The 11433-nt window shown below is 45.9% G+C and overlaps 1 protein-coding gene across 1 annotated transcript; it reads right to left on the bottom strand.

Moving 5' to 3' along the window:
* Nucleotides 1-1379: 1379 nt before the first annotated feature.
* LOC311528898 (leukotriene B4 receptor 1-like) lies at nt 1380-2345 on the bottom strand (the record flags this gene model as incomplete). The annotated part of the gene is made up of 1 exon (XM_084644394.1): nt 1380-2345. One exon carries the CDS (start codon nt 2343-2345, stop codon nt 1380-1382), a length of 966 nt encoding a protein of 321 aa, XP_084500520.1.
* Between the last annotated feature and the right edge of the window lie 9088 nt (nt 2346-11433).

The raw sequence follows: 11433 nt of genomic DNA, 5'->3' as shown, positions 1-11433 counted from the left end.
ATTATAGATAACACTTTAATACTTGGCTGCCTAAAATAAGGATCCTAAATAAAAATGGCTTGACTTTCAAAGGTGCTGATACGTGCAACTGTCTACTGACTTGAATGTGATTTGTAGGTGCTCAACAGGTCTGAAAATGAAGCTACTTATATAGGCTGTCTAAAGTTAAGCTTCTGCTTTTCAAACTTTTGACTACTGACTAATGTTTAGGTTTGGATGAAAACTTCCTCTTGAACTTTTTTGATGGGAAATAGGGTTTCAACTAATTATTTTTGCAATATCTTTAACTTTTTTGCGAAACCTGGTTGACAAGTCAGATTTTCAACAAACATTTCCACTGAAAATTTTTAGAAAATTATTTTGCCTGTTTTTGACAATTTTCCATGTAGGGGGTGGAGGAAGCTCTTTCCAAGCAGCTCTTCTAATGCCATTATGCTAAAGAAATCCCACATTGCCTAAAACTTCTGGTATTATGCTTTTTATATCTCCAGTTTGGGGTTTTGGCCCATACCTGGGCTTCCTCCTCAGCTTCAAAAATATGGTCAAATCCACCACTTCACTTTGTAAATACAAAATATAATCCAACCCATCTCTTGCTGTGAAGATAAATTTGAGAACCAGCAAAGAATAGCCCAAATTTCATCTCCTTCCCCTTTCATTCTCCAAAATCCTAATGACATTCCCTTGAGTAATGCGTTTTTCCTTTTCTTTTGCTGCTTTTCTTTTTCACCTTTCTTCTTAATCTTTTGACTTCTCCCTGAAAACAAACTTCAGAGTTCAGTTGAGACATTGATCAAAATTCTGTTCAGTTACAGTGATGTAAATCTGGAATAACTTCATTGTTTCAGTGGTGTCATTTCCAGAGCAACTGCAGTCCAACTGGAATTTGACCCTGTCTGGAGTGGCTGTGTGAAATTGCCATTTGCAGAATTCATGGCAGTTTCTTGTATGGCATTTGGCCTTACCATTAATATCACTTTGTAAAGCAAATTCACAGACTTTTGAACTGATATTGTTATCCCAGCTTCACGGCAGCTGGTAACTGTGACCCCATCCAACATGCTCTCTAACCCAAACCCAATACTCTTAAAAGAAACCAGATCGTCATCCCTGAACACTGGGATGGAACAGTAATGGTAATAGTTTTGTGATGTGAACATGACTGCCAACTCACTTTATATAACACATAGAACAGCCTTCAGATGGTATTGACTTTCGGTTTGCGCTGGATTAGAATGGGTGACCCTGAATGAATGGTTTTGTTTAGCGAGGCAAAATTAACAGTGCAAGGTGAAAGGATTGAATATTCAGTACTCTAGTCATCACTCACTTCATACATGTCTCTTGTTAGAGAGTCTCGGTGTTTACTGAAGTATCACTTACACAGACATTTCTCTCTGGGCTTCCTCTCTTACAGCTGAAGTCATCGTTTCAAAGAGTTTGAACAGCTTTGCAAATCTCAGGTGACTTTGAAAGTTCCGAGCAGCAAAGGCGTAAAGCAGAGGGTTAATGCAACTGCTAATAAATGCCAGTGATCCAGAGATGTATACTCCCGTTTCTGAGACCTCGTCCAATGCCAAAGACATCTTCTGGTTAGAGTCTACTATCTGTGTTGAAACAGTTTCTATGATGTTAAACAGATGATGCGGTAACCAACAAATAGCAAAAGCCACAATCACACTGGCAATCAGCCTCGCTGACCGCTGCCTAGATGAGTAAGTCATTGTGTTTATTCTTCTTTCAACACATACATAACAAGTAGAGATGATAACAAAAGGAATCACAAAACCCACAATAGTCTCCAACAAAAGGCACAATATTTTCTGCTGATCAGAAGTGTAGTTGTGATATGTGCACTGCTGACCAATCTTCGTTTCTTCAATCTCTTGAAATGGGATTATGGAAGCTCCAAAAGCAAGAGACAGGAGCCAAATGAGAAAAACAACTTTGAGAATCACAGCTTTATTTTTCCACTTTTGAATCATGAATGGGTAGAACACAGCCATGAACCTCTCCAGGCTCAGTGTTGTAATTATAAACACGCTGGCATACATACTGCAGTAAACAACAGAAACCAGCGTTTTGCAGAAGGTGACTCCAAAGAGCCAGGTGTTAGCAAAGGAGTAAATCCAGACTGGTAAAGTAACCAGCACCAAGATGTCTGAAATGGCCAGATTTAGGATCAGCATGACTGTAGGAGATCTTTGCTTCACTTTCCCACAAATAGTCCAGATGACAATGGAATTCCCAGGGATCCCAATAGCAAATGACAAGCTCAGTATTGTGCAGACCACTGACCTCTCACTGTACCATGTCAGATGGCTGTTTTCTTCTGTTCTATTCATCTTGACTGGAGACTTGTTTTTTCTCTGATGCTAACAATCTCTGTTCCCTGCACTGTTCTTTTAACTCTGTAGACACAAGTAGTGAACCTCATCAAGTGCTCCCTAACCAATGATCTGAAGGCTGATACAGCATGTGAGTTCACATCCTATTGTTCAGTCCTGGCTGAAGCTGAGTTCATACTTCCTATTACAGTGCGTAGGAAGACTGCATGCATACAAAGCAAAAAAAAAACAAAAAAAAAAAAAACAAACAAACAAAAAACCCACCATATTTGCCTGATTGCTCTCATTTGTGCCAGTTATGTATGGTTATAATTCCATTTATTTCCATTTACCTCTGATTTACACCATGAGAAAGGAGAATCAGAACCCACATATTTACTTTCCCATGCTTAAGAAGCTTACTACTTCAGTTGAAATTACTGTTTTTATAAGAAACTCTTAACAAGCTAAAGTAAAGTAGTGCACAGGAGCACTTCAGTGTTTTGTATGTGAGGATTATTTTACAAAAAGCACACACCCAAGCAAAAATTTAAAAAATAAAAGTAAAACACTTCAGTATAAGTAGGAATAATATATTTGGAGTAATCAAAAACAAGACAAATGATTGTACCTTGCCTTGAGTACATGCCAAATTCTGCCTTTTTGTTTTTCACTCCAGTGCAACTCACTGGACCAGATTCTGATCTCACTTACCCTGGCTTCAGTGGAGTTACTCTAGATATACACTGGCATAATAGAGTTCTGAATTTGACCTAGTGACTTCAGTGAGGTTACAATGGTGTGACAAGGGTTTGCTTTTGGCTCTCTAAAATGAGAAAGAGGGATGTCTTTTAATTCTTCTGGGAAAGTTCTGCTATGGAATACACTTTAATGTAACTTCAGCTGAGCTGAATAGCAAGTGGACAAAGACTGTACACAGGCTAACCTACTCAAGCTAGTTTGACTCCGGCTAGCATGGGTAACAATAGCACTGAAGACAATACAAGCTTCAACACAGGTCGTAACAGCCTGGCACAGATGTATTCCCCTTGCTAGCCTGTGCTGTGCTTTCTTCACTTCTATTGTTACCCATGCCAGCTGGATTCAAGAGAAGGTAGGCCAGTGTATGCACAGTTTTTGCTGTGTAGACATATCCTAAGACTGAAGGAAGAAGAAAATAAAAAAAGCAACTGCAACTACAAAAACAGTTGATGGGATTGGGGAACTGAAATTGGGAGGGTATTTTATATAGACACAAACAAGAAAGCAGAAGGTGTTTACCATTTCTCTCTGAAATCTAAAACTAGTTTCAAGTTTACTCCCTAATGCTGCTGCTCAGATTCAGTTCTACAAACCTAAGTAAATTTGTGCATGGAATCAATGAAGGAGAAGAATCCATCACCTCTAATGAGAATGCGTGTACAGTATTTTTTTTTAATCATTTGGCCGGATACTGGTCTCCTTTCCAAAGACTGATGTAGCCCCGTCCGCTCTTGTAAAGGACACAAGCATTCTCATGTTATTTGACATACCTATGGATAAAGTGATTGCAGATTGGTCTAAAAAAATCAAGAAAGATCTTAGGTTTCAGAGTAACAGCCATGTTAGTCTGTATTCGCAAAAAGAAAAGGAGTACTTGTGGCACCTTAGAGACTAACCAATTTATTTGAGCATAAGCTTTCGTGAGCTACAGCTCACTTCATCAGATGCATCGGATGCTGCAGCTCACGAAAGCTTATGCTCAAATAAATTGGTTAGTCTCTAAGGTGCCACAAGTACTTCTTTTCTTTTTAAGAAAGATCTTAGTTTCCCACAAGCAATCCTGGAAAGACCTCAAGCTTTACTCCAAGCCTGGGTAGTCCTTTCATGCCAGACAATATAGAAAGTCCTTCAGGAAAGGACCCAGCTACAACAGAGGAAAATGGAACAGATAAAGGGGAGCTCCAGGTGGCAGAGGAGAAATTTCTGGTTGAACGCTAGGCTCTTCAAAGCAAACAGCATGACTCACAGGCAGCCCAATGCAGGGTGGAACCCTAAATTGGTGGTTGGCTTCAGTTCGCTACTCTCTGGCCAGTAGTGACCTGTGTCTCCACTGGTGCCTGTCACAGAATCATCACACAGATGTCAGTCTCTTCCCAAGAGAGAACAGGGGCCTGGGAACACAGGGGAGTCTGCAGGTCAGGACCGAGAGGCATCTGCCTCAAGTTGCAGGGCAGTCTGCCAGCATCATGCCCGGTTCAAGTCCCTCCCTCATGTGAGGAGAGGGGTGAGAGTTTGCAAAGACTAAGAGAGTTGATGGGGGAGGGTGATGTTGATGTTACAGTGGCAGGGCAGGTGGGCAAATGAGGCCATGGGGCATAGGCATGTGTTGGCGAGCAGCCCAGTAGCCACTGTTATAGTGGGAGGCCTGCTAGCTCCCTAGAAATGGGTAGCAGGCTCCAATGACCCAGACTGAGCCAGGAATAAGACAGACCTTCAAATTTTCTACACAGTTAAAATTAATTGACATTTTGTGCATAGGCCATATTTGCAGACATTATGTTGCAAACCAGTTAAGATATTAACGACTGCTTTGTCCATTTATGATTATATGTAGACCACAGGCAGGGTCCAATCAACCATTCTGAATCTTTCTTAAATAATGATGACAAAGGTTACTCAGCCAATCAACACCCTTCTGCTATAGCTAATTTGTATGCACTAATTCTACTGGTTGTAATGAGTCTGTGGCATGAGGGAATCTCTGGTTCTTCAAAGGTTCCATGGCCCCATACTTAGTTTGGGTATCAGTGCTTGAAAGACTCCCCAAGACACTGCTGCCAGCTCCACAGCATATCAAGGCAGCACTGCCAGGAAACCGATCTCAACAGAACAGTTGGAGGAACCCTTAAAGCACAGAGACATTGTGACTCCAGAGCTGATGAGTTAAAAGACCTTATCTCTGCCCAACAGCGCCATGAGGGAAAAAATTCCTACCTTTAAAAATCTGTTTGATCTAATCTGAGAGCCTAAATACTTAAATGCCTTCATCATAGCTGTATTGTATGGTGTCAGTAAAGGGCAGAGTTAAGGTTGTCTGGGAGCCACAACTGTGCATTTCCATGAGTGAACATGAATGGATTTATTTTAAGTGTAACTGTAACTCTAAATTTCCTGGTTTGGGATAATTATAATATCCCTGCAATGTTTTTACCCTTAAACTACTGATACTGCCTCTCAACCTTAACTCCATTTTAACATAGTTCTTTATCTTGAAGTTTTTATAAGAGGTTGCCTCAAACATTATCTTCCACAGCTGATGATAAACCCTATGTCCAGGGTAGCAGGTACTACAGACAGGAGAGAGAAAGAGATTGGAGAATCTATTCGTTTTCTTTCCCACTGAAATCAAAATAGTTCCATAGAACCATAGAGGGAGATAGCATTGCTGAGCACAGCAATTTCTAGGAAGTTGCCCTATACTGGAAAGGTTGGCACCCACTTCCTGAAAAGTAGATCAAAAGTGTTCATGGCACAGCCCTGGGCTCAGAGTGTGCAATGGAGTGGGTCCCTGATACTACGGTGAAGAGTGAGATGTGGATGGATAGACTGATCCATGCCCTAGAATTGTGACAGACATGTGGATGGATAATCCATAGATGGATGAATATATGGATGGACTAGAAAAGCTGTAGAGAGACAGACAGAGTGAATGGATAGAAGCGCAGTATCAGAGTTATCACTCAAGGATGCATGGACACAATCTGCTTTACAGCTCAGGGAGTGAGATTTCAGCTGCTGGTGATTTGGGGGCAGGTTTCTGTTTTATCTTTTGGTTTCATATCCGACACTTTTCTTCCCACCGTGTTTCCACCTCCTTGCTGAGGCCCAGCAGGACCGGAAAGGACAATGAGGCCAGGATCCTGATTCTCCGGGCAGACATAGAATCATAGAATATCAAGGTTGGAAGGGACCCCAGAAGGTCATCTAGTCCAACCCCCTGCTCAAAGCAGGACCAATTCCCAGTTAAATCATCCCAGCCAGGGCTTTGTCAAGCCTGACCTTAAAAACTTCTAAGGAAGGAGATTCTATCACCTCCCTAGGTAACGCATTCCAGTGTTTCACCACCCCCCTAGTGAAAAAGTTTTCCCTAATATCCAACCTAAACCTCCCCCACTGCAACTTGAGACCATTACTCCTCGTTCTGTCATCCGCTACCACTGAGAACAGTCTAGAGCCATCCTCTTTGGAACCCCCTTTCAGGTAGTTGAAAGCAGCTATCAAATCCCCCCTCATTCTTCTCTTCTGCAGGCTAAACAATCCCAGCTCCCTCAGCCTCTCCTCATTCTCCATCTGGTCATGAATGCAGGTGATGAAGTACATCTGGGATCCCATCAGCTGAGTGGCCGATTCACTAACACCCTCAAACACATCTCAAATCAGCCAGTGTGCTCTGAGCTCCCCTCACTTCTAGGCAGGCCTGGCTCAAGTACTAGACCCAAAAGGCCCATATTTGGACCCCGTCCCACAGAGTCACATGCCTATGTGATGATGTCATTGCTGGGGGAAAGGGAGCCCTCATGCCTCCACTCCTGGTGGGGGATGGGACCCTGATTCTTCTCTAGACTTGGGGAGGGAGGGACCCCTGATACCGAACCTGTCTGTTTGCTGGGGAACTGGGGCAGGAGGGAGCTCAGCTGCTACTCCTGGATGGAGAGAGGAGAGGTTGCCAGGAAGGAAGTTGCTGCTGCCCCAACCTCTGGTGCTGCAAGTGGGAGAGGGCTTTTTATCAGTCACTGCAGCACTAGTCGAGATGAGAGGCTGTTGCTTGTGCCACCATCCGCGCCTGCCAGCAGTGTGTGGGCAGGCAGGGGCAGGAAGGTGGCCAGGGGCAGGAAGGTGGCCCTACCACAGCTATTTCCTCCCTTCCCTTGGCAGAGGGGATCCCAGACCCCTTCTCTCACATGAGGAAAAGGGGAGTTGGGAGAGGGGATGATTGTCACGACCCTGCTGCCTACTCAAGCCCTCCATTCCCATGCACTGGTAACTCATTCACTTCCCTGGGGGATAACTTTGCTTTGGCTTGGTACTATCTGACCAGAAATATTTGGAACTGACACTAGGGGGATGATCATCCATGGAGACTCAACTGATCTTTTTCTCTCTTTTGCAGAGAAATTAACCACCAAACCCCTAAGGGAGCAGATTGAGGAGATGGAGGAACTGTCCAGGGCAATCACCAAAGGGTATGAGATCTTAGTGGGAGGCTCACAAGAAAGCCCTTTTCAAGGTTAAACTTTACTTAATGTTTCTGGAGTTGTGCACTGAAATCCCTTGTGTGGAAGACGACAGCCTCACCCTGTAATTTCTTTTCCACAGGGTGCTGGATTGCAGCCTGCTTGCCAGAGGGAAGAATGACCTGCTGCAGAGGCTCCTGGATGGTTCTGCTGACACCAGCTTGGCTGAGGAGGTGACTGACTCATTCTATCCAGCACTGGGTGTAAAAGAGTCTAGAACTCAAGGCTGGAGATTTGTTTTGGGTGGCTCAGGGGAGTAACTAGGATGAGGGGTGACATAGCGCCTGGAATAGATTTAATATGGTGTCTCCCTGGTGTGGTTTCCAGCCAGGTGCGATCATTTTGAACTTCCTGGGCAGGTTGAAGTGATCAACCCTAAATGCTCCATTAGTAAATCTCGATTGGCCTGTTGTGTTGCTACCAAGAGGTGACATTTAATTTACAAGTTATCCTGGAGCCCAGGGTGAAAGCTTGAAACACAAGCTGATCCAGGGACTTAAAAAGAAGCTGGAAGCCCCCCGGAGGCATCGGGAGTTATTCAGGTCAACTCAAGGTAAGAAGCTAAATTAAGACTGAAAATTCACTGCAGTCACCATTGATGTGAGTTCACCAAGTCTCAGCATCCAGAATGTACAGCACCCCCATCCACCAACACCATAAGAGAAACGAAAGAGCAGAATATGATCTGGGTGAGAAACTGAATGGAACCACTGTTCTTCCCCTTGTGGGATGTGGTGTTGGCACAAACCCTAATGCCAGGAAGCAGCTCATTATTTCTGGTGTGTATGTAGGAGGAGTCACTCACTAACAAGGTCACCAGGCAGTGTTCACAGTTTCCTTATTTCACCCTGATAGTTAACATCTGTGGGTCATAGATCTCTTTTACGTCTGTTGGATGCAAGTTGTCTGGACCTGCTGATTTAAAAATGTCTTAGGTGTTGTGTAACACCTTCCTTGGTTACTAATGGATTGGAAAGTGTTTCGTCATTCTCATGTGAAATGTGTACATCATCCTTCTTCCTTCTAAATACAGAACAGAAATAATTATTTCAGTGTCATTATTAACAATTTTATCAGCTCCAACTATTAATGAGCCTCAACCAGTGCTTGGATTTCTTTTGTTCCAAATGTCCTTAAAAATATACAGAACGCTTAAGATACAACTCAGTATAGATAAATACATCATGAACAGGTGAATGAGCTATCATGATCAAAGTGATGTGCTTATTCTACTACAATTAATTCCAGGTACTTTTTGTGCTGTGTACCCTGTGATCATAATCAGCATCATAGATTCCATATTTATCACCTACATGCCGCATTTTTCAGCTGTCTAACCAGATATATCTAAATATCTGTAGATCTGGGTACTGACACATTTGGCCTACTTATTTTTCATTGACATAATTTGAGATACTGAAAGCAATTATGTGGGAGTCATGAATACAAACAAAGGTACCGGCTGGTGTTAATCCAACAGCAAGGTATGAGAGAGCAAAGGAATGAGAGGGAGCACGGGAGCTGCCCTGAAGGAGTCTTGAAGCCTTGAGCAGGCTTTCTACGTGAGCCAACCAGAGACACCTGCAGGGCCGTCCTAACCCATACGCAAAGTACACAGCTGCGTAGGGCACCAGGAAATTTGGGCACCACATTTCCTGGGGCCCTGCACTGCTGCATGCTGCTTCAGTCCCTCCTCCGCCTCTTCACCATGCCCCGCGCCCCTGCTCTGCCCCACCCCCACCCCTTCCCCAAGCCCCCACCCCTGCTCCGCCCCCACCCTGTCCCCACTCCCCTGAGGACTGCTGCAGCGGTCGGGCCTGCACTCACCATGTCATAAGTGGAGCGACCTGGCCCCAGCCTGCTCCGCTCCCCTGGCTCCCAGCCACGCCACTGATGAGTGCTGGGGGGTGGTTCCCCCCTAACCCCCCAAGGCTGGGAGCCAGGGGAGCAGAGCAGAGCGGGCTGGGGCCAGGGGGCGGTTGCCACCCTGGCCCCCAGCCACCCCCCCTACAAAGGCCTGGGGCCCCACACAGCCCCCCACAGGGAGCTGCATAGGGCACCAAAATGACTAGGGACGACCCTGGGCACCTGGTACATGGAAGGGGTTGGTACCTTAGCAGTTGACTCTTAATATAAAAAAAAACCTGAAGCAGCCCTAAAGGGAAGGGGGGAGTTGATCCTGGGAAGTCTGCAGGGGAGTCAGTTCTGAGCAGGGCAGATGCAAGCTGAACCCCAGAGTGGGTCACCTCATAAGAACTGATAAAAAAGAGTCAGAGAAGGAATTTTTTTGATTGCCCAGGCTCTGAGGTAAGAGCCATGCTCTAGGATAGTTTTTTGGCACTTTAAGTTTTACTTTTGCTTATCTGAACAATATGATTTTGGCAATTAATTGATCTTTAAATATTTATGGTAAATAGGCCCAATGGCCTGTTATGGGATGTTAGATGGGGCGGGATCTGAGTTACTACAGAGAATTCTTTCCTAGGTACCTGGCTGGTGAATCTTGCCCATATGCTCAGGGTTCAGCTGATTGCCATATTTGGGGTCAGGAAGGAATTTTCCTTCAGGGCAGATTGGAAGAGACCCTGGAGGTTTTTCATCTTCCTCTGTAGCATGGGGCACGGGTCACTTGCTGGAGGATTCTCTGCTCCTTGAAGTCTTTAAACTATGATTTGAGGACTTCAATAGCTCAGACATAGGTGAGAGGTTTATTGCAGAAGTGGGTGGGTGAGATTCTGTGGCCTGCATTGTGCAGGAGGTCAGACTAGATGATCATAATGGTCCCTTCTGACCTTAATATCTATGAATCTATGAATAAACTAGGGTTGCCAGGTGTCTGGTTTTCAGCCAGAACGCCCAGTTGAACAGGGTGCTGACCAGGCTGTTAAAACTAAAAGTCCGGTCGGCGGTGCTGCGGGTCTAAGGCAGGCTATTCCCTACCTGTCTTTGCACCACGCTGCACCCTGGAAGTGGCCAGCAGGTCCAGCTCCTAGGCGGGGGGCGGGAGCATGGGTCTCCGCTTGCTGTCCCCACCCCGAACACCGGCTCCACACTCCCATTGGCTGGGAACTGCAACCAATGGGAGCTGGTGAGGCAGTGCCTGTGGATGAGAGCAGAGCTTGGAGCCTCCTGGCCTCCCTGCCTAGGAGCCAGACCCGCTTCTGGGGTGCAGTGCAGAGCAAGGACAGGCAGGGAGCCTGCCTTAGCCCGCACCCCAACCCCGAGCCCCAACCCCCTGCCCCAGCCCTGAGCCCCCCCCACAACCCAGAGTCCCCTCCCACATCCCAACCCCCTGCCTCAACCCGCAGACCCCTCCCGCACTCTGAATCCCTCAGCCCCACCCCCCGGAGCCTGGAGCCACCTCTTGCACCCCAAACCCCGCATCCCCAGCCCAGAGCCCACACCCTCAGCCAGAGCCCTCACCCCGTCCTGCACCCCAACTCCCTGCCCCATCCCAGATCCCCTTCCTGCACACTGAACCCCTCATTTCTGATCCCACCCTGGAGCCCACACCCCCAGTTAGAGCCCTTACCCCCGTCCTGCAACCCAATCCCCTCCCCCAGCCCAGTGAAAGTGAGTGAGGGTGGGGGACAGCGAGCCACCGAGGAAGGGAAATGTAGTGAATGAGGTTGGGGCCTCGGGAAAGGAGTGGGGCAGGGCCTTGGGGAAGGGAAGGGGCTAAGGTGTTCAGTTTTGTGCGATTAGAAAGTTGGCAACCCTAGAATAAACCCAGACCCCAAGGAGGGGATTGTGATTGAATGAGCAAAGGTGTGTGGAGTCTGTGTAAAAGAGCCTGGAAGAGCGATAAGAAAGAGCAAGGCAGTGTAGAG

Source organism: Lepidochelys olivacea, assembly GCF_965140295.1.
Source record: "Lepidochelys olivacea isolate rLepOli2 genome assembly, chromosome: 12".
In the NCBI taxonomy this organism is placed as follows: domain Eukaryota; kingdom Metazoa; phylum Chordata; order Testudines; family Cheloniidae; genus Lepidochelys; species Lepidochelys olivacea.
The sequence above is the reverse complement of the archived record's forward strand: the minus strand, read 5'-3'. Positions and strand labels throughout refer to the sequence as shown.